The sequence below is a fragment of the Neodiprion pinetum genome, chromosome 3 (genome assembly GCF_021155775.2).
Source record: "Neodiprion pinetum isolate iyNeoPine1 chromosome 3, iyNeoPine1.2, whole genome shotgun sequence".
NCBI classification, from domain to species: domain Eukaryota; kingdom Metazoa; phylum Arthropoda; class Insecta; order Hymenoptera; family Diprionidae; genus Neodiprion; species Neodiprion pinetum.
Genome location: NC_060234.1, coordinates 5,226,432 through 5,249,605, shown reverse-complemented (window position 1 = coordinate 5,249,605; position 23,174 = coordinate 5,226,432). Strand labels below are relative to the sequence as shown.

Genomic DNA, 23,174 nt, shown 5'->3' with positions numbered 1-23,174 from the left:
GATTTATTTTCTTTTTTTCTTTTCACTTTATCTTCTCGTCTTTCTCCTTTCGTCCGGCTCTTTTACTCTCACCCTGAATATTTTATCATCATACGTGGATCAACGTACTCGCCCTAACGAGATCCTCGTGTAGGCATACAAAATTTCGCAATCTAATCGTGACGCGAAGCACTATTTTTTTTTTTTTTTTTTTAACGAGGTTATCGTCACGTCAGGCTGTTTGGAAAAACTTTTATTTTTTTTCTCAAGTCATGTTTTCTACCCGTTGTTGCTTGCCTTCTTTTGTTGCGATTGTTGATAATTTAATTTTTTTTTCTTTCTTCTCTCTCCTACTCTTGTCCGAATTAGGTGAAGATAAAAAGATCAGAAACAACACGTCAGGTTTTTTTGTATCCAATTCAGTATGCACGCAACTTTTTTTCGCATAAAGTTTAGACACGATGAATTAAGTCAACACGAATATAACATTCGTACGTATCGGTGTAAAATGATGGCTAGGAAAGATTGGGAGTGAAAATAGTTAATAATCTACGTGTTCGGGGGATCGAAACCTTCAAAGAAATTACATTTCACTTCTTCGGTATAATTTTTGCCGTAGAGTATCATTGTTTCTGTTACGCGTGTATTGAAATTAAAATTTTTTTTATACGGACCGATCGTTGGAACAAAAAAAAATATATATATATAATAATAATAATAAAAAAACAGTACGAGATTTCTACAGCGTGAAATGAAAAACAGATTAGCCTGATAAGATTTTTGTTTCGGTTCAATCTCCGTGAATGATACATGTAAAAGAAAAAACGTGTACCCTTCATTTGCCTGTGAATTTTTTGTTTTTCGTTTTGTTTGTTTAAATCCGATTGTAATAATTTTGCGGAACGACTGGGTTTTTGTTGCGAACTTTAATCGAAGCATTTTCACCGGTTTTTGACATTTGTTAATTCGAACAGAAATCGTTACAAGGAGTTTGAATGCAACACAAAATTTAACTCAACGCTCGAATTTCAGTTTGTACTTTGTTTCAAGTCGTTGTAAATTTTGTTTTCCCTAGATTTTTTTTTTTTTTTTTTAATTCGTCGGAAAATACCGTAAGCTTAGTTCTTTCATATTGCCATTTTGCGAGAAGTTTAGAAAATTGCAAGACATGTGAGAATATTCTGCGAAACGTAAATAATTTTTATTATCACCGGGAGATGGAAAAAAAAAAAAAAAAATCAATTTCAGGATAGCCAATAAAATTAGAAAATGAGAACGAAAATCGCAACCGTCTACTTTTTTTTTCTGGACCACTCGAAGCTATACTTTTTCGTATAAAAAACATTTACTCGAACAAAAGGGCAGTCGTAAATAACATACAGAGAGAAGAAAAGAGAGAGAGAGAGAGACAGAGAGAGAGAGAGAAAAAAACTACGAGTGAAACTTTATTTTACAAATCTTTCAAAGGGTTAATCGAACGCCTGATTCTTGAAATTAGTTCTCACGCTTCTTTTCGCTTTTTTGTTAGGTACGTGTGTAAAACAAAAAATAATAAAAAATAATTTTAAAAAATCCGAAAAATATAACAGACGACGAGCCGTGCCGTGATCGGGATTAGCTTGTAATTAATTTCTAACTCTCGCACGTGTTCAGCGATGTTCAAAGCGTGTAATCCCATCTCGCTATGCAGGGACCGAGGTGAACGGGACCTTCCCTCTCTTCCTACAGGAGAAAACACCCTGGCGTTTCCTGAATAATAACGGGAGACACTGCGGAGTGGAAACCGCTAATACATATTCTCCCCCGTATAATGTACATCTATTTTCTATGTGTTACATAAGCTTACGTATAATACATAACGGGGCATCGATCAACGTTGTCTCTTCAGCGGAACAAACTTCGTTAGTTTCTCTCGTTTTTTTTTTTTTTTTTTTCCTTCATCTTAATTTTTTTTTTTACTTGTCTCTTCTTGACTCTTGCTTTCCTTTCGCGGTTGTGTTTCTTTTTCTTATTTTATTTTTCGCCGGTAATCATTTATCTTACAACGACGATGCCAAAAATTCTGTACGTAAATTAAACGTTACATCAATCGTGGTTTAAAAATTGAGGAATCAGTTGAGGGAAAAAATTTTGTCACATTGATTGTTAATTTTACACGGTTAGGTATTTTTAAAAATGGTAATAAGGTAGTTTTCATTACTGTGAAATTTTTGGGATTCCTTTCTCTATTTGTTGGGAAAATTTCTTCTGCCCGGCAGTCGTTTGCGGAGAAAGTTTTTTTTTTTTTCTGCTTGCGAGCTTACTTAAAAATACCGAATTTTGTTGATAATTATAATGATGATATTGAAATCCTACGTCAGATGATTTTCGACTGTTTCAAAAAATTGGAGGAAAAATAAAATATAAATTGACAATTTTCCTTACGAAATGATGAAAGTGTAAAAAATGAAATGATGTTAGAATATACATATATATACCTATGACAGATCGATACACCGAGTGAGAAAACAAAAATGAACGAAGGGAGCTTTGTGCCATGACAGAAGCACAGGCAGAGCTCTTAACAACGTTGATCGACATCAAAGCCTACCGCTATTTTAAATTCTGTGTAAATATTTGAACGTTTCACGCGTGGGGCGTGTTATGTATATCTACACATATACCCGAAGCCCTGTATCGTTGTGGAAAAGCCCAGGGGGCTCGTGGAAAGTGAGTGAAAAAGGCAGAAATCTACCTAGTTTGGTGAAAGGAGTTAAAAGGAATCTTTTAAAAGATCTTTCAATTTCCTTTTTTCAAATCAAACATTAATTTTCTTCCTCTTGACCGTTTGAATTTTGATAATTTTTTTTCGATTACACATCCGCCGTATCGAAACCGCCATCTTGGATGTTGAAATGAACAAATTCCGACTCGAGATTCGCTATCAGCGAGCCCAAAAATCCTCGAGATACAAAATTCCTGCCAAAATATTGATTCGAAAAATATGCGAACGAAGGGTTTGAAATAAAGCGTCTGATTCTTCTCGTAGATATTCTTGTTTTACTTCCCCTTTTCCGCCAACCGTATTTTTTCTTTCTCTCCTTTTTCTCTTCTTTACTCACGCTTCTTTTTCCAACGCCGGCTCCTTTCGATCATCCTTTCCGCACCCTTTAACCCTCCGTTGGTATAACGTTATACTCCGATAAAAGTTTCTCATTGTTTTCACGGTTCATTTACGACAGACACCCAAAACCAGAAAAGTCTCCGGTGTGTATATTTATCGTCCGCAGAAGCGTTTATACATGCAAGGGTCATTCCGCGTCAAATTCGAGTGGTTTTTATTTGTTTTTTTTTTTTTTTTTTGTATTTTTTCTTCCCTTTTAACTATAACCTTAAATACCATTTTTGAGCAAAATATTTCAAGATTTTAAGATACAAATGAATCGTTATTTGCTTTGAAAACAGTTTTTCTTTCTTGTTAATAATAATTATAGTATATTTAAAAATTAAAAAAATAAAACTCTCAATTGGGATGAAAATTTGGCCAAATTCGAAATTTTTACATGGCACGGAATACCCTATGTATCGATTTGTTAAGTCACGCGCTTCCTTGTAATGTACAATCGGTGCTTCGAACGAGCTTTCTTCCATCTACTATTTTCACAATACACTAGGAAACGGCCAATAATTTGAATAATCATTTACCTCATGCTGTATCCGACTGAAATTCATTCGATCATTTAGAACTTTTGTTTGTAAGTAGAAATTGAAGAGAGAGAGAGAGAGAGAGAGAGCAAAAGATAGCATTATAGGAGAAAACTAGTTTTAGAAAAGTTCCATTGTTCGTTTTAAACTTTTCATTTTGTCGGTAGAGAAGAAATTAATGAAATTGCCGACTTTTCGAATGTCCGATCATCAGCGAAATTTCGTTATTCAATCTTGCGAATATTGGATCGTCAATAATAATTCGTTATCGGAAACGAATTTTAAGTATTTTCGAAGTAAATTTCTACAGGTATGAGAAAAGTAATTATAGATTTTCTAATCAGACCTTCGATTTCTCAAAATATATGTCAATTGATTATTCACTCTGAAAATGGGAAGAAGTTTGACTATCGAATTAAATGACGAGGAAAATTATAAGCTTTGATAATTTTTTATTTATTTTTTATTTTATTTTTGTAACATTTCAAACTTTTGAAAAATTCTTCAACGATTTTTCAACATTTCCCGCAACCTTGGAAGAATTATAATTTATTCTACTTTGACGTAGAAATTATTTATACACCGGGGAACCTGAAGCAGTCTTGAAGTACGCGGATATATTTTTCCGAAAACATCTTCCCGCAAAATTGAAGTTGACGGTAATAATTAGTCTTAAAAGTTTCTTGAAATAAGGCGAAGGGATTTTGACGGAGAAGGATAAGCGAGGGAAAATTCGAGATAACGATAAGCGTAATAATTTTCTTGCGTAATTAACAAGAGGGCCGAGATGCAGATGTAAAGGAGCAAAAGTTTACGATCGTTAAATTAACGTTTCCGCTAACAGATCGTCGTTATTATTAACATTATTCTCTTATTGCTATAATGTTGAAGTGAACAAGGTGTGTAAACGTTCAACTCAGTTTACCGGCAAAAAAATATCCGGCATTGGGAATCGGTGCAGCTGTTGCCACTTTACTGTAGAAAAGGAGGTGAAAGGTGGTGGAAGAAATAAAGAAAGGAAAGAGAAAGAGAAAAAAAGAAAAAAAACAACGATAACGGTGTTAGATAAATATCGCGTCGACGGAATCGATGCCCTAGAATTTATGAAAACTAATTTTCAGTCTGAGTTCTAGATGTTAAATTTAGATTTCTTCGACGAAACTCGTGAAAGAAAAAAAAAAAACAGTTTTAATAGATAAGGTTCGCTTTTGTAGAGACCAGAACGATCTTTCAGACTTTAGGAAAAATTACGTATTTTTTTTTTTTTATTTATTTATTGTAAATTACGATTCAACAAACTTCAGTTTTTCATTGAAATTTTTTAATCAAAGTGATTCAAGTACGAGGCGTAAAGTTTGTTTAATTTGTATTTACAATGAATGTTTTGAGAAAATGGGTGATTTTTTTTTTCTTTTTTTTTCTACTTAGCCAAAATATCGTTTCGGTTTCTACAAAAACAAACTCGACCGGTGTTGTTTATTAATTAACAACGTAAAAAAATAAAAGCAAACTCTGTAAGTAATAATTGAAGATTTTTGGTTATTATTCGATGTGTAAAATTGATTCATTTAAATGTAAACTCAGTTGAACAATTTTTTCTTCTTTTCTGTTGACCTGCGTTATGAATACACAACATTTGTATCAAAGGTGTCGAAAAACTACTTACGTAATTCGGAAAACCGTCGCAAACGGTATGAAAAATATTCTACAGCATGGCGTAATTAAAAATTCAAGATGCGAGGTACTTTCACATTTAGTTTATTAAAATTTTTTACGCTTATATCTCTCTTTTCTTTCTTGTTCTCTTTTTTTTTTTTTTTTTTTTTTTTTTTAACGGGACACTTGTAACACGCGAACGAACTTTCGTATCTCTAGAATCCGCCCGACGTTTTTATTATCCTCTCCCCTTTTCATCTTATTTCCAGTTTCGGGGGAAAGGCTTCGTTTATAATACGTATAATGGTTGATACTAATGAATTTACCTTGCGCCCCTTTTGTGAGTCGCGACAGTTTGAATATCTCACAATTCCCTAACGAGCCAAATTTTCGTTGACGCAACAAGTAGAATCGCCTGTTTTCCTTACACATACACTCATATAATAATAATAGTAATAATAATAATTATTATTATTATTTAATAAAATAATGTAAAAAATATTTTTTTTTTTCTCTTCTCTCGTTCTTTCCAACAAATGTTACGGGAATAAAAACATTATACACTTGCAGTGAATTTGATATATCTGTGCAACAAGTTTCGTTTTTCTACTTGAAGGAAAAAAAAAAAAAAAAGCTTAACGAATAACGAGTTACGTAATAGATTGATGGTTTTTTTTTTTTTTTTTTTTTGGGAATTCAAACTTTCCTTGCAAATGATTGTTGAAATGAAACGATGTTCTTTCAAAACGTCGTTGAGATATTTGCAAAAAGTTGCTGACTTTGAAATTGCGGTTCGACTTACTCTTTAGTTACACACGTATTTCCAATTTTGTTTCAACTTTTTAAAAAAAATTTAGTTCTCGGGATGTATGGATCGTTGGGAAAACGCTTCGAGCAGTTTTTCTTTTTTTTTTTTTTTTCCCCTCGTGATATCTGACGGATACGTTCGCATATATTTAGTTATCCAAAATTACGACGAATTTGAAATTCGAATTAGGCAAATTTGCCAAATCTGTAAGATCGTAAATTTAACCCTCGTAGATTTTGGTATGAAAACGTGACGAGAGAAGAATTAGAAAAAAAAAAAAAAAAAACAAGAAATTCATTTCCGAGACCCGTGAAAAAAGTTTTCTACATAAAATTAAAATAACGATACTCATTGTAACAGGTGTTCGATAACTCCGTACTAGAATCCAAGCAATTCGCGGTATCGTAGCGCATATATTCGCATACCTTGTTTTACAATTTCACTACAGCGAAGGCATCGACGAGCCTCGGGCTTTTACGCGTTTCGAATTTCGCGGCTGTGTTTCGTTACCTTTACAATGTGTACACACACGCGCATCCACATATGTACATATATACGTATATAGAGTATAAACGTGGGCTCAGTTTCTACCTTGGCCAGCTGCGATGTGTAACCATCGTCCCTAGGAGAGCTGCTATTGGTCGAATTAGAGAGCGGCGAAATAAACCAGGTGAGACGGTGAGAGGAGAGGAGAGGAGAGAGAGAGAGAGAGAGAGAGAGAGAGATTCGTCGGGTGAAAAGAAACCGAGCTAATTGCCTGCGCAGGCAGACGGTAAAACGATCGAATTTCTTTTATTTATTTGTTATTTTATTTTTAATTTTTTTTTTTTTTCGTCAAATCACGTATGTGTGCGGATATTTATTTACATCGATGCAATAATTGTGCACGCTTCGTGTTTGGAATATGTATTTAAAACATGTAATTTGTACACTGAGAAGAATTTCATTCGTTTTAGTAATTAGAAAAAATTGAGTTAAACATGTATCGTTAAGGACTGAGCCGTAACCTGAACTAAAAATTTCTCTTAATGTAGATACATATATATATATAATATAGTATTACCTATGTACACAGAACGATTTATTTTCTCATGTATCAAATCAATAATTATTTCACACGAGGTATATTATAGGTATGTATGTATGTATGTATGTATGTATGTAAATATTATGTATGCGCCCGTATTACTGCATCGCGGAACGCAATTATCGATCAGAAGCCTTTACGTCACGTATTTGACCATAAACGAGAAACTCGAAAACGGGACGCGGTTTATTATACAAGGTGATTATAATATAATACTTTATTACATGTGCATATATGTATATATATATATATATATATACGTGCATACGTTTTATGAACGTATCTCTCGAAATAAGGTACCAAGCGTATTAATATATACAGGTTTATTAAGCGTGGATTCGGGGCATTTTGCTCATTGCCAAATCGCGTATATATGGTGTCGGACCTTTGATGATTTCATTACGTGGGCTGATTAATAAATATATATCACTGCACTTCGGGCGTAATTATACTTTCGAAATTTTTTATTTCGATCTGTCGTACAATTTCTGTATCAATGAATTCTTTACCTTTTAATTGATACACTTGTTTCACTTGCGTTATAATTGACACCGATTTCGAAATGGTTTACTTTTATTTATTTTTTTTTTGCTCTCCTCTCTTCGCCAAGCGAAACGTCATTGATTACAGCGATATCTTGTTTTTTTTTTTTTTTTTTCAGATCGAAATTTTACGACAAGGGAAAGAAATTTATGCGACAAAATTTGTCGTCTTTATTCGAGATTTGATTTTAACTTTTTATCGACCCGTTGAGGAGGAAAAAAAAAAAAATTTCGAAAGGAAAAACGCAGATATTCGTTAAATCGTGACTGGGTTAAAAAACAATGTCAATTATCTTTGGATCCTTACATTACAAGCATGTGGAATGATAATAGAATATACTTATTCATTCAACTCAATACCCTGAGTACAATTAAATTTCTCATTTGGATACCACGTGCAATGCGACGACACTACAACTACATTTTAGGACTTACGCAATGCGATCTATTCATTTATTTTTCCTCGCGGAATCTTTGTACGTTCGTCATCTGCGTCAATGGATCTTCGCGATCTTTTATTATCGTTACTTTTTTTTTTTTCTATCCAGTCCGCTTCGCAAAGAGGAAATGAAAACAGTCTGAGCGAATCTTCTCGTAAGGAAAACTGATCGATTGTATGCTGGAAATAATTATTATCAATATCGTCATCATTGTTTTCAACATTTCAATGTTTTAACAGAATAAAATTAATACAGTATAAATTCTTAACCTTTATTCGTATTACGCTGCTAAAAATTTTACTCCTATCTCTCATATCCTTTTATTGATTTGTCGGATTATTCGTTAACGGGTTGTAGCGAAAAACCTTTTTTTTTTTTTTTATTTCTACACTTTACCAATCGAGAAAGAATAATAATAACGGTAATCGTAACGATGTAACAATCGTCGTCGTATTAAAAATTTGCGACTTTAATACAATTGCTAATTGAATAAAGTATAAGATTATGCATTGATACGAGATGAAAGAAAAAAAAAAAAAAAAACGCGAAATAAAATTTTTTACAAATGACATCAACACGAAAAAGTTTACCCCGAAATATCGTAGATCAAATTTTGATTTATTACTCGCAATATATATATATATATATATGTTCACTGTATAACTTTCACGTGACATGAATTTGCAGAAACTATTATAATAGGCCTACCTTACATACACATATATATATATATATATATATACATATACACACACACACACACATAGACATAAATACATGCATATAATACAGACTCGGGAGGACAATCCACGCGATATGGGGACACAAAACAACGTCGGCAAGGCATCCTAACTCAACAAAACGTGTAACGAATGTGTACAGAGCATCTAAATTTCAGAAAATATCATCAACGCTGAACCAATAGTCCAACAAATGAACAAGAAACAATGTACGAGCAGCTTGTTTTGCGGTTAATGTGAATTTTACGATTTCAATCGAGGCTCGGGACGGTCGGTTATTTGTTAAAATCAAAATTTTGCCACGACGTATAATCGAGGAATCGAGATTTTTGTATTTCGAGGTTAAACATTTTGCGCACGTACCGGGATAAAAAAAAAAAAAAAAAGGGGATGAAACGCCGCCGAGAGAGGAAGGAAGAATAAAACCGCAGCAAGGAAGCTGGAAGGGTTGCAGTTTCTCTTCAGAGCGCGGTCGCGTTGCGGGATTCGAGGAGCCAAGCACCAAACACTCGGTCAGAGGCTCACCAGTCGTGCCGCATCCGTTGCACGGATAACAACACGAAACGCGTGCGTCGACGCCCAGTCGAAAGGGCTTAACGTGTTGCTTCTCAACCCTCGAGAATTCCGAACAATCCGTTTTTCGCCCCTTTTTCCGGAGAAAAAAGGGAAAAAAAAACACCGTTTCGCGAAAATCGGGAAGTGGGGAGAAAAAAAATTGACTTTTTTTTGTTTCTTTTTTTTTTGTTTTTTTTTTTTTTATCCGCATCCTTCCCCTTAGATTTGGACGAATCGATGACGATAGATTACAACGACGATGCGTGGAAAGCTTCGGACCTGTGACGTAAAATAGAAGAGTCCTTTGTGCTTTTTTTTTTTTTCGCGATGAGTTAATTGTGCGTCGCGTGATATTCTAAGTGAGAGGTGAACGACACGTGATATGAGATTCCTGTGCTTGTTGCTGGCAACGCTTGTTCTCTAATTGTGGTGAAAACGTGAAGTTTGTCCTACGAATAAACCGTCCCTTGATATAAAATATTGTCGGGGGAAGAGATCACTCGAAATTTGGAGGGTTTCACCCTTTCCGAATGAGATATATATATATATATATATATATATACACACACACACACAAGCAAACAATAAATAATTACCATCGCTAGAAAATTGAGGAATGATACGAGATTTTGACAAGATCAATTGCAGATGTATCACGTGACGGTGGTAATAATATGCCTGTTTTTATCGATATGTTTATACTTTACTATAACGTCCCTCTACAATTTATTTATCCAGAGAAAGTGAAGCGAAGTCTATCTTGATTCTCAGCCCGTTATACGAATACCCCCCCCCAGAGACCTGCAGGTCGTTATATCAACGAATTTTTTTTTATAAAAAAAAGCTCGCGAGCTTTTCAGACGCCGGTATCCGTTTGCCTGCGACTGACGCATGTTCGATTTCTTTCATCCCTTACGATCAGTGTGACAATTATATGTGCCGGAAAAAGTGAAACTGTATTACGTATGCACGCGATGATCGAGCTTTTTATAACCAACGTCGAGTGATTTAAAAATCGGGCGTGAGGTGGGAGTCAAACTGCTGAATTATTATACACGTATCATTAGTTCGTTTAATTGAGATGAGGAAATAAATTAATCGCACTTTATTACGACAGATTTGGCGAGAATTTTCTATTTTACGATTTATCGTTGAGTTGAATTTTTTCTTTTTTTTTTTCTTTTTATTTTTTATACACTTTGTTTCACTCCATTTACGTTAGAAAACGAGAAATTATATCGACGCGGGAATTTTATTTGATCCAGAATATGCTAGTTCGAAAAATCGTCAACTCGAGAATTTGAAATTACATAGAAACCGAATTAGATTTCAGTATCAGAAAGTGTGAAATACGCTACCGAATGTTTGGAAAGTTATAACGTAGAAGAAATGGTGTAAGAGTGAAAATGTAGAATCGTCGTGAATTAGAAAAAAAAAAAAAAAAGAATAGTTGTATATCCGTATTGAAAATTCATCTTCAATCGCGATTTTTGAATTTTCTGTATTCTGACGATTGTATGTTTTAAATTTTCCATCGAGTTTCAATCGTTTTTACAGAATTTTGAAAATGACTAATTCGATCCTTTCTAAAATTTGGACTTCCTCAATTTAAAACCGATTCAAGCTTGTAACCTTTCTTGGGTATAAAATTTTGCTGCTCGAAAATTCTGAATTTTATAAATCTCAATTTTTCGAACATCAATTCTGCCTCTTGCGCTTAATTTTCAACACCGCGCGAATTCTTCCGCGTATTCCAATAATTTTTCCAATCAACGTCACCCTCTGCCGAATGAAAAATATTCAAGTGTCTAAAATGCGAAAAAAAATTAATCCTTTCACCCAAGTTCGTTGTTTCAATAATTCTGCTTTTTGACTTACCGCCGTTAGAATAAAAAATTCGCGACAAATCTTGTTGAGCGCACAATGTCGAGTACGGAAAAATCGCACCACCATCCCGACCCGAGGATCCTGCCAAAGTTGGCGTCTGCTGCCCCGGAAATGGGTCGCTCATACGGGAGCGGAAGAAGTTGCAGATCCGGTTCCGAGGATCTGGAAAAAATTGTAAATCGGGAGTCGAGGGACGGGTTTTTAAACTTTGAGAAGTCGATCGGTCACAGCTTTGCTCTCGAACTTCGTCGTGACGTCGTCGTCGTAGTCGGGATAATAATCAGCGTCGAATTGACGCTGTAATAACACCCCGGCAACCGCTCATCTCCGAGGAGAATTACACACACGGAGTTACACGACCTCGTAACTATAAAAACGTGACGGTCGTCATGTCTCGACAGAGCAAAGATCCCGTGCAAAAGTGCCATTCCGATCCTGGCGGTGGTGCACCAGGATCTCCTGCACGTGCAGCTTCTGACGCTGCGATTGCAAAAAGGACCTCGAGGAGATGTCAAAAACATCCTAATTCAATCGGCGGATCGCCCCTCGCAACAGCAACTAGAAAATGCGTCCTCACTTTGGACGGTTACAGCTACGTTATCGGTGAGTTCGAGTTTTGGTGGCAGCGGTGGGATTTCTTTTGGTTTTTTCTGATTTTTTTTTTTTTTTCATCGATTTTGGGAAAGAGGGTCAAAATTTGGCAGGATTATTACTTCGAATAGCCGTTGTATCGTAATTTCGAATATGTAAAAATAAAACAACGAAAGATTAATTGTTCGAAATTTGGCTGATATTCGAAACTCTCAGTGATCGGAATGAATACGAATCGCTGACACTTTGAAATATCAAGATTTCGAACAATTCATCTTGGGTTATTTTATTTTCGCATTTTTGATAATTCGATGTACCGGCAATTCGAAATATCGTACCTTCCAAGTTTTGATTCCCACTCTCCCCAATTTATTTATTTTTTTTTTTTTTCGTTAGCCAAGAATTGGCAATTTCTTACCTACGAATATCTGCGATTTTAAATCTATAACGGTAACGATACTTTTTTTTTGTGTTTTTTACCTGTTCCGGTAACGGGGGATAAAAAGATGCCTCGATCTTGTAAATATGATATCTCGGGTATATCATATCGTCAATGATCCTATAGACTCTGAATTTCTTCGTTTTTTAACGAACAATCACGAGGGTCAATAAACTTTTTGCGTAAGTATAAAAAAAGTGGTAAGAAAATCAGTGTTCTCTTGCGACGGGAAATTTTAATTCGCGTGAGGTGTTTTTGTTTTTTTTTTTTTTTTCAACCGCTTCGCTACTGTTCTAGGATTAATATACTTCGATGATCTTTTACCTCGTCGCAATTCAAGATTATTGTATTATGTCCTTCGTGGTGAAAATACTTGAACTGATTTTGCAAACGAAAATGGTGTAACAAATTTTGCTTATCGTTGTGAAATATTTTACTCGTCTTCAATGTAATTTATAACATACACGTGTGGCCGCGTGTTATAAATTGAATTGCAACTCGTGTTTGCAATTTTTCGTAAATACAAAAAAAAAAAAAAAAACAAAAAAAATCCAACCTTTGGTCAAATTTGAGTATAATTTTTAATTTTTTTTTGCTCGTTTTCGGTAGTTTTTGTACGAACTTTGCTTATATAGTGTGAATTCCGTTTGATATTGTTTCTTGTCTCGTAAAATCGTGTAAAACTTATCTGACACGCGCAAACGTATGAAAAAAATTGTCCGTCTTTCTGACAAATAATTCGTGCGACTCAATGATTTTCTTATTTCGAACGAAACATAGGCAAAATTTTTGTGATATCGTTTTGAAATTCAGACAAATTTTGGTTCTTGAAGGGTAAATTTATGCAAATTTTTATTCTTTGGGGTAAAGTTTCGTGAAAATTTTCCTCGATCATATTTACAACCATTGGATTTTGCGATGTTTTCTTATTTTTCGTGCTCTAGTTGATTGACGTGAAATTTGTGTCGAATTTGAATGATTTTCGGGTAAAATTACGTGGCAAACAATTGCCTTAGGACTTGAGATCATCGATAAAAGCATTGAAGTATGTTCGAACGATTCAAAGTTACCGTTAAAGAGCCGATACAGTTTTTTAATATAAGAGTCTACTAATTTTAACCCGACGATTCTTTGCTGCACATGTTGTGCAAGGGTGAAAATATACTCGGCTCCCTTCCCCCCCCCCCCCCCCCCCAGCTTTCCTTTGGCCAAATATTTTTCTGCCTGACTCTGAACCAATAAAATGAAATAAAATTTAAAAAAATTGAACGATGGAACAGTGAATGTAAAAAACAAACTGATGAAAACATTTTCCCTCGTGTACCACGAATCTACGATGAATGTTGATACTTTGCATAGAGACAGAGAGAGAGAGAGAGAGAGAGAGAAATAGGTGGAAAAGAGAGAGACGAAAAAAAAATAAAAATTGCTATCGGAACATTCAGACAGGAAAATTCTCTGCAAAATTTTACCGGTTGCATATTTCTGTTTCAATATTATTTTACTTTGTTTTAAAAATATTCCTCGAACTACGTTACCTTTGCTTTTATAATCTAAAAGACTCGTTGAGAAAATTTCTCTGTAATACGGGTACAAGGACAAAATTGAATTTTCATTTTCTTGGATATAAATTGTTCGTAAGTTAAAAATTCTTCATACATATATATATATATATATATATGTACGAGAAGTCGAAAAATATATCCAGACACCTGTTTGTCAGAAATTTATCGCTAAATACGATCGGTGTAGTTCGGACAGGTTTGCTTGAGTGTGAAAAAAGTTTTTCAAATAATTCAAATTTCAGGAAAAAGGGAAGTTTGATCGAAACAATAATAATATTAATAAACAAGTTTAAAAAAAAAATCAACTTCACTTTTGTATAAATAAACTTTGGAATTCGAAATTATTGTGTTTATTCATCGTTTAATTTGAATAATTTATCATCCATTCAAATTCAAATCAGCGTCAAACTTCTAACCTTACATGTCGTATATATCATGTATCATATATATATACATACACTTGTTTACATGTCCATATATACCCGAGGGCTTATTTGTTCAACGGAAACAACTTGGCGCAATTCAGTTTTGCAGGCTGGCTCGCATCCCTCTGCATTAAATATACAAATACATACATATTATACATATATATATATATATAATATGTATGTATATGTGTAAAATGATGCAACCACGCGTTGATAAGATGGGGGGAGTAAGCTTGTATTTATTTTATTCCCTTCGGTAGCTATTATATATCATTCATACTCATCGCGTTGTATAAATATATACATAAATATATATATATATATATATAATATAATAAAATATATACACGTATGTGTGTACCTACGCATTTATCTCGTTCCGTTTTCACAATCTCTCATTCCGCATCTTCGATGTTTATAATGGACGATTTTTTTAATTTTTTTTTTTTTTTCGTCCACCAACGATACGGGGAGTAACAAAGTTTCGGTGCGTGGGAGAAAAATTGGGATGAGTGAAAAAAAAAAAAATAAATAAAAATAACAAATTCTACCATCGTTGTGTAACGTTGTTGTATACGCGCACACACACACACACACACATACGTATGCATATTGCAATTGTATATTTGGAAATAATGCACGGTAATTGAAGGCAGCATTTGAATGAGCCCGGGGACTCGTCGTGGCCTACTATTACTTTCGGTACTATGTATCCCACGCAGCACGCCCCCTACGTCCGTACATATATACATATATATATATATAATAATATATATACACACATATATGCGTTTATATATACAAATTATACATAGGTATATGCATGAAACATATATACACACATGTATATATAGACCAGAACACGATTACATTGTGATAATAAATTACGGGTAAATTATTGTGTGTATATATACTATATATACATATATATGTATATATTATACATATATAATATGTATATATGTGTATCTGCGATGTATATTTATATATACCGTATAATAATTATTATTATTATTAGTATTGTTGTTGTTTTTGTTATTATTATTGTTATTATCATGAACGTGGGGCGTCGGAGATTGGAGAAAGCAATTAATTATCGGAGGAAAATTAATTGCGGTCGGACGACGAAAATAATAATTTAGAATAAAAATCAGGTCAAAAGATTGTTGCATTGATGTTACTGGTGCGAAAATGAAATCACCGAGAATTCGGGGTTTGGTCGAATTTTGTTTTTTTTTTTTTTTTTTGCCTGAAAATTTGTACGTCAATTATTCGTCTTTTTTTTCTTCTTGATTCGATTTATTATTTAATTATTATTTAAGATCGTTACCTAATTGCGATTGAGTTACTAAGATCAGTATGCAGAAATTGATTTTGATTTTATTGTATCAGTGGATTGTATTGATTTTAATTGAGATGGAAATTCTGTTGTTGATCGTTTTTAAACGGTGCATCGCAATTGTTGAAGAAATTTAATAGCGGAAAATATGAAGACGGAGAGAAAAGACTTTCTTTCAACTTTTCGGGAATCGTTTCACGAACAATGTCGAATTCATCGAGGCTACGAAAGTTTTCAGCTACGGATAGCAAGGTTTGGTTTTGAAGCGATGGGGGGAATAATCGAGGAATGAAAATTAATCACCAACATGTGACAAATAATATCGAGATTACGAGGTTGGCTTAATTCGAAAGGTAATTAACGTAACTATGTTATAAACGTTGAAAGAAAATCATTATTAAGGTAATTTGTGAGACAGTTAATCGACGTTTAGATTTTTGCTTGAGTTAGAAACTTTTAGCTTGATTCGCGTATTTTTTATTTTTCACTAATCTCTTCGCTACATACACAAAACTCAAAATCCTACTGACGCATTTTCGCTTATAACTACAGAATTACCGAACCGATTTTGATTCTTTTTTTTCTGTAGACTACCACAAAGTCTAGCTAAAATTTGAGCTGTATTTTTTTTTTTTTTTTTACCAACCGAAGCAATAATTTCGGAGATAGGACGATATTTGTAAGCCATGTCGGAACGGGAACAAGAAACTTATGCGAACGCTAATTAAACTCTTACAGATCAGATGAGGTTGGGTTGGGTTGACGCAGGTTCAATTAGGTTAGGTCAGATTAAGGTTAAGATTAGGTTGAGAATCAGGTTATTTCAAGGTTAGGTTAGGTTAGGAATCTTCATGCAAATATTTCCAAGTACGAAGATGATTTTTTTTTTTCAATATCATTATCACATTATTACATTAAATTTGGACATAGATTAGGTTACGTTAGGTTAACTTAGGTTAGGTTGGGTCAGACATCACGAATCTTTGTGCAAATATTCTCAAGTATGAGCAAGATTGTTTCATTTCAAAAGAATTATCACGTTATCACATTAAATTCGAACGTAGATTAGGTTACGTTGGGTTAACTTAGGTTAGGTTGAGTCAGGTTGACTTGGGTTAGGTTTACTCGGATATATCACCAATCTTTATGCAAATATTCTCAAGTGTGAGCAAGATTGTTTCATTTCAAAAGAATTATCACGTTATTAAATTAAATTCGAACGCAGATCGGGTTACGTTGGGTAAACTTAGGTTAGGTTGAGTCAGGTTAACCAATCGTAGGATTGTCTTAGGTTCGGCTAGATCAGACACGACGAATCTTCGTGATAAATGAAATCATGAAAAAATATACTCAAGCGTAAGAGAGCAAGATCGTTTTATTCCAATAGAGTCGTGCTCTTATTATACATGAAACTCGGATGCAGGTGGAGCTGCGATCGGTTTCAACCACAATAGTATGACACGAAATCGAAGAACATACACCTAAAGTATTCGCGTAAATAACCAGACCCACGGTCTGTTAGCTTTGGTGAAATGCCACACGTGCCGTCCGGAGATCCTGCAATTAGATTGTCCGGAAATTTGGAACGGCCACAGCCAGAGCAAACCAGAGACTATTCCTGGCATCACGTATAATTCCCGCCTGATCAAGGATCGATCGATGGATCATCGGCTTACGTGTAGACACTACAGGGCCGGCTGCAGGCCTCCTCGAAGAGGGCGGGGAGGGAAAGCTTTCACCCTCACCCTCACCCTCACCCTATCCATAACCACCGACTCTCTGATTCAGCGGCCGTCGTAAGAGGGATGTTCAGTAATACCTGCTCTCGGGATTCCTCTGTGCCGTATGCCGGGATCATGCGGGATGAGAGCATAAATTGCCCTGCGTCACCGCGTTCAGCTTTGATTAGACACGCGCCGTCGTTATCGACTATCCGCAAAATTCAACCCCGACGAAACGATTCTTGACGGGAACTTGAGGAAAGATTAAGGAAAGTTGGTTTTTCTTTTTGGTCCCAAAAAAAAATATTCATTCCCTGCATCGAGCTTCGATTCTTCTTTTTTTTCTTTTTCTCTCTCTCCCCCGCAAGTTTTTGGATCGATTTTATCAGATCGTTCTGTTTTTTTTTTTTTGTTCTCATTACTGCGAGAACATCGGGGATAAAACTAGCTTGGATACAAACATTTTTATACTTCGTATCTAGATGAATAAAGTGAGAGAGAGTATTATTTTAAATTTTTCGTACAAGACCGAATTATCTATTTTAAAAGCAGACTTGATAAATTCTTGTCCTTCATTTTCAAGTACCTCTCTCTCTCTCTCTCTCTTTGTATGCGTGAAAACATTGGTATATTTATGACGATTGCGTATTTGTTAATTTTCGAATAATTCGAATCCCTTCTTACCTTTAATTCCAAATGATTTTCGAGGCATCTTATACCCTGAGCGAGAGGTATATACATATACAATATATACATATACTTATACCCATACCAAAAATGCGATAAAATTTCTATTGCCCGTACATTTGCCGTATCAACGCGTCTAAGTATTACAGCTGTAATAATTCCAAGTCGATACTACCCGCTGAACGATCTTTGATAGTATTACAGGTAAAACTGTATTACACCACGTGTATGTTATATATATTATACGTAAATCGTAACCGTAAAGCGATCAAGAAATTTTTTATCCATTTATTTATTCTTCCATTCATAGTTTACGATGTTGTATATTACATACACGTATATATATACATATTGTGTATATGTGTGAGTCGATCCTTGATAAAATAAAAAAAAATTTGCAATTCAGGTGACAACTCGCCCATTTTGCTATTCGTCGATCGTATTCCCCCTCCCCCCCCCCCCCCCCCCCCCCCCCGCATCGTGCGATTCTAACAAGTTATACGTATGCACAGGCATATGCGTGGAAAACTGCGAAGCGAAATTTTTTTTTTTTTTTTCCACCCACTATTCCCAGTTTACCTTTTTCTCTCTCACCGGTTCGTCTCCGTTTCTCTAGCAGATCGTTCGTTTTATTTATTTTTTTTTTTTTTATTTCTTCTCTACCGTCAATGCAAAATTTCTGTTCCGTGTACAAGTGTATTCAGGAATTTTCCATGTTCACCAGGACTTTTATAACGGCAAAAACATTTTACACGGCAATTTATTTCACAATTGATTTATCAATCGTTTCCAAGTACCTACCTAGATTTGTAACGTAAATACGTTTATTATGTAATATATATATATATACGTTTAACTAGATGATTGAATAAATTAATCAACGAAATCAACAAAATCACACTTACTATTGAGTAAAACCGATACAATTATATCGAATTGAAAAAATAAAGAAAATAAAAAATTAAAAATTAAACAAATCAAACGACTAGCTAACGGAATAATTATTCAAACAGTTAACCAGTTGATCGACAAAGTCAGCATAAGCCGAGATAATTGAATGGAAAAATAACCGAATGTATACATAACGAAAATAGGTCAGTACTTGATCCTAAGTTGGAGAAACTGCGGAATTGTATGAAAGGAAATGAGCAGCGTCGGGTTTGCGTGATCCGCAAATGCTGTTTGATCTTGATATATGACAAGGGGTTGTTGGAGGGTTGGCGGCTTTTATACAACGTCGGTAATTACTTGACTCTTGAAATCGCGTACCTACCTCGGTTGATTTGAGGGTTTCGTTTTTCCTAATTTCAACAATATTCAAACAGTTTGTTTAACGATACCGGTTTTCCTGAATTTTTCTAGTTACCGTAACAAATGAAATTTTTCTCAGTACAAATCAGATAATTCGATTGAAATTAAACGTTCGAAGATACGATTTTATTGTATTTATTGACCTAGGTTTTTATGTTTGAATTCGGTAGGAGAAAGTCGTATCTACCTATTAATTAAACTCTTAACTCAACTCCCAATCAATTTCCCCATTTCTGACCATATTTTTTTATCTTTCAAGCCTCTGGATAGGATTCAAAAATATATACGTCTTGCTTTGGTAGTTTGTTCAAAAAAAAAAAAAACTTTGGAAACTGCTTGGAAAAAAAAAATTCCGTCAAACGGATAAGAATTTCAAGTATGAGTGGATAAAATTTTTCGCTATTTCACATTTCTTCTTCGATTGTTGATGAATCGTGAAACTAAAACAAAAATTTCACTCATCGCTTACATCGATCAAAATATCAATTTACAACGTAAAGAAGACCCACGCTTGTAACATCGAGTCACCGTTTATTTGATGTTTGATAAACGTTTCGGAAGACTGTTTTATTAATAATTCAATCTCATAAAATAGTTACAAGTTGATATAGAAAATTTAATTTATGAAAATCTTACACGAATCGTGATGTTTGGTTTGAAAATGAACTTGTAAAAAAAAAAAAAAAAAAAACAGTAATCGGAATGCTGTACAACTTGTTTCTTCACGAAATCAAAAAATTGTTTAAACAAAAATGAAAAATCAAATAAGCCCGATCCTTCTCTCAATCTAAAATCACCATCTTTAGACAGAATTCTTTTTTTCTACCAAATTAACTGTTCCAGTTGCATCATGCTGGAAAATCGATCTTTCATTTTATTTTTTCTACCTTCAAACACCCTGATGTTTATATATTATATTATACACAATGCACATATAAATATACAGCGTCTATCCGACCCGATCGTCTCTATCAAATCAATTCCTCTGCAGCAGCCGGAAGCGTAGCTAACGAATAGTAATAATAAATTTCCGGTCAAAATTAGACAGACGAATAACTGTGATCATTCGGTCTATCTCGTCACCAAACGCCGAGCACGAATAAACTAACTGTTATGCGGTACGAATAGAAACACCTTTTATACTTGTGATATAATACATGTATGTATGGATGTTATATGGTACGTCCTTACATGGGGTTGAAAAAAAAAAAAAAAAAAAAAAATGTTCGTTATAGAGCCTGTTAAATCGGATTCAAACGGTAAAAAAAAAAAAAAAAAACAAAAAGGCCAAAGTTTTGTAAGATTTTTATTTCATTCCCCAAATTCTCCCTGTTTAAACTGGAAGTTTCAAATTATTTCTCTTGGTTATTAATCTTTTTTTATTTACCATTTGGGACGGATTAATAAAATGAAAATATCCTCGTCAAATCGACATTAACTTGGACAAAACGTTTGAAATGAGGAAAGGTACAAAATATATCTTGACGAACGTGAAGAATGTGAAATTTTCGGGTTGTAAATATTTTTTTTATGACTATTTGCAGGTGTGATAAATTTTTTTTTTTTTTTTCTTTCCTTCCAACGATACGATATTCTACGGATCATAAAACGAGACATGAATTTTTTTTTCACTCTAGCTTATGAAACGGTTTGGAAATTAATATACGAGTCAAAAAGTACAATATTCGTAGAACGAGAAATCTTTCGATCGAATTATTATCGGAATCCTAACGTGACGGATAAATTCTATCACATTCAGGGGGGGAGGGGGGGGGGGGCTAAAAATAAATCGGAAATACGATAACTCATTATTCGTCAAACAGTTTCTAGAAAAACAAAAAACTCTCCGTTGATCGTCTAACTTATAATACCTTCGTTGAATAATTCTGTCGAAATATTCATCGACTATCGTATATATTAAGAATCATTTGTTACGCGAATGGTTTTGTTTCTTTTCTTCTCTTTTCTTTTTTTTTTTTCAATCTTTTTACGACATTGTTTTACAGCTTTCGCATTCTTACGTCTTTCTTCAACCACCACGTGACTTTTCCTGCGTTACTCTAATATATATGTATATATATATATATATGTATATATATATATATATATATATACACGATGACGAATCGATTCGAACGTGACGTGAATCCAATTTAACCCGTATTTCTTTCTAATATTCGCTGCGAACGAAGACGAAGCCTCGCGTCTTCTAACTAGCCAGGTATTGTCACGCTAACCCGGTCACGATTTTTCTTTCTTTTTTTTTTTTCTTTTACTTATTTTCATCCCTCGTTTTTCTTTTTTTCGTTTTCTTCACCTTTCTCCTTCAATTTTCCGCCATATTATCGTATTTCGAGCACGCGCTCAACTTCGTTGCACCGACTTTTTTTAATATCTTGTTTATTATTATATTATTTGTTAATATCTTCCGCGAAGGGAAACTCTTCGAACATGAGAGAAAAAAAAATAATTAAAAAAAAAGAAAAAAAACAAACAAAATATTACAAAAACGTGCATCATCGGTCTGAATTTTTTCCCTTTTTTTTTTTTTTTTCGTCGATGAAATCTCGTCGGCCATCCTCATCATTCCATAAATATAAACGGTGTGCGTAACTTGATTGTACACGTACCTATATTATACTTATATGTATGTAATATAGACTTGAATTTTTTTTTAATGCATCGCAATTCTTGGGCAATTTGCATATGCATGTTGTAAAGTTGGAGAAAAAAAAATTTACGCTACTTCGTATGCGATACACTTTGATATACGTATACATAGGTGTGAATATACGTTTACACGTAAGTGATACTCATTCGGGCTCGTTATAAGAATTTATGTATCCTGATAGAATCAAAAGCCAGATTGTATATTGTATATACTATATATATATATATATATATATATATATATATGCACCGCTTTGCGTGCGGGTTATAAAAGTTTCGTATTACGCAATCCATGCGATCATTCGGTATCTCATGAAACGTGTGTGTGTGCGTGTGTGTGTGTATACCTAGTTATACAATGATTATCGTCCTGCAAAATATCGTTTGAATTAAAACTACTCTATCTTTATGCCGGGCGATAAAATGTGAAGCAAAGAAATTGGAGAAATTTCGAAAACAAAAATTGTTGAATGACGGATTATGGCAGAAACAAAAATTGAATAAAAATAAAAATAAATAACGGGGCGGGGTTGAAGTAACGAATTTGAAAAGTTTCGAAAACGTCCAATTCCGAATTATTTAGTGGCGAAACTTGAAGTAAAGAAATCAAACTTTGAAGAAACAACAAAGTTTCGAGCGGTTGGAAAGCCGAGGGGTAGTCAAAGTTCCGAAATGCAAGATTCTAAAAATTTAAGTTTCGATAGAGGAAAATTGTAAAAATGAAAATATACTCGCACAGCGTAGTTTAATCAACGAGTGGTCGTGAAGAATCAGAAAAATCGAAAATCAGAATGACCGGGATTCCTAACGTATGAAAATATCGAAAATCCAAAACAAAGAAAGCTCAAAGTGGTGAAATTTGACCAAGTCGGAAATTCACGGTAGTGAAAATTTTCGATCATTCGGGATTTCGGTTCTTCGGATTTTTAAATTTTCTCAGTATCGCACTTTCGAAAAGTCGACTCGTCGCAGTTACGCCCTTTCGGCATTTTATCCTTCCGGAACTTTGAGCGACGGATTTCGGACCCGTTCGAAAAATTGATGT

At 34.2% G+C, this 23,174-nt stretch overlaps 1 protein-coding gene across 9 annotated transcripts in view; it reads left to right on the top strand.

Annotated features, from left to right (window-relative positions):
* The window catches only part of LOC124213757 (dual specificity calcium/calmodulin-dependent 3',5'-cyclic nucleotide phosphodiesterase 1-like), a 172,064-nt gene that overhangs the window by 71,351 nt on the left and 77,539 nt on the right, over positions 1-23,174 (top strand). Inside the window, exons 1-2 of one of the 9 annotated variants that reach the window (XM_069134056.1) lie at positions 9,865-10,157; positions 11,379-11,981. The exons of 7 other annotated variants lie outside the window; for them this stretch is intronic. In XM_069134056.1, the coding sequence (XP_068990157.1) occupies positions 11,768-11,981 (214 nt within the window). In that variant the 5' untranslated portion in view covers positions 9,865-10,157; positions 11,379-11,767. Of the gene's footprint in view, positions 1-9,864; positions 10,158-11,191; positions 11,982-23,174 lie in introns of those variants that run through there. One more of the 9 variants, XM_046615351.2, reaches the window with a different exon arrangement.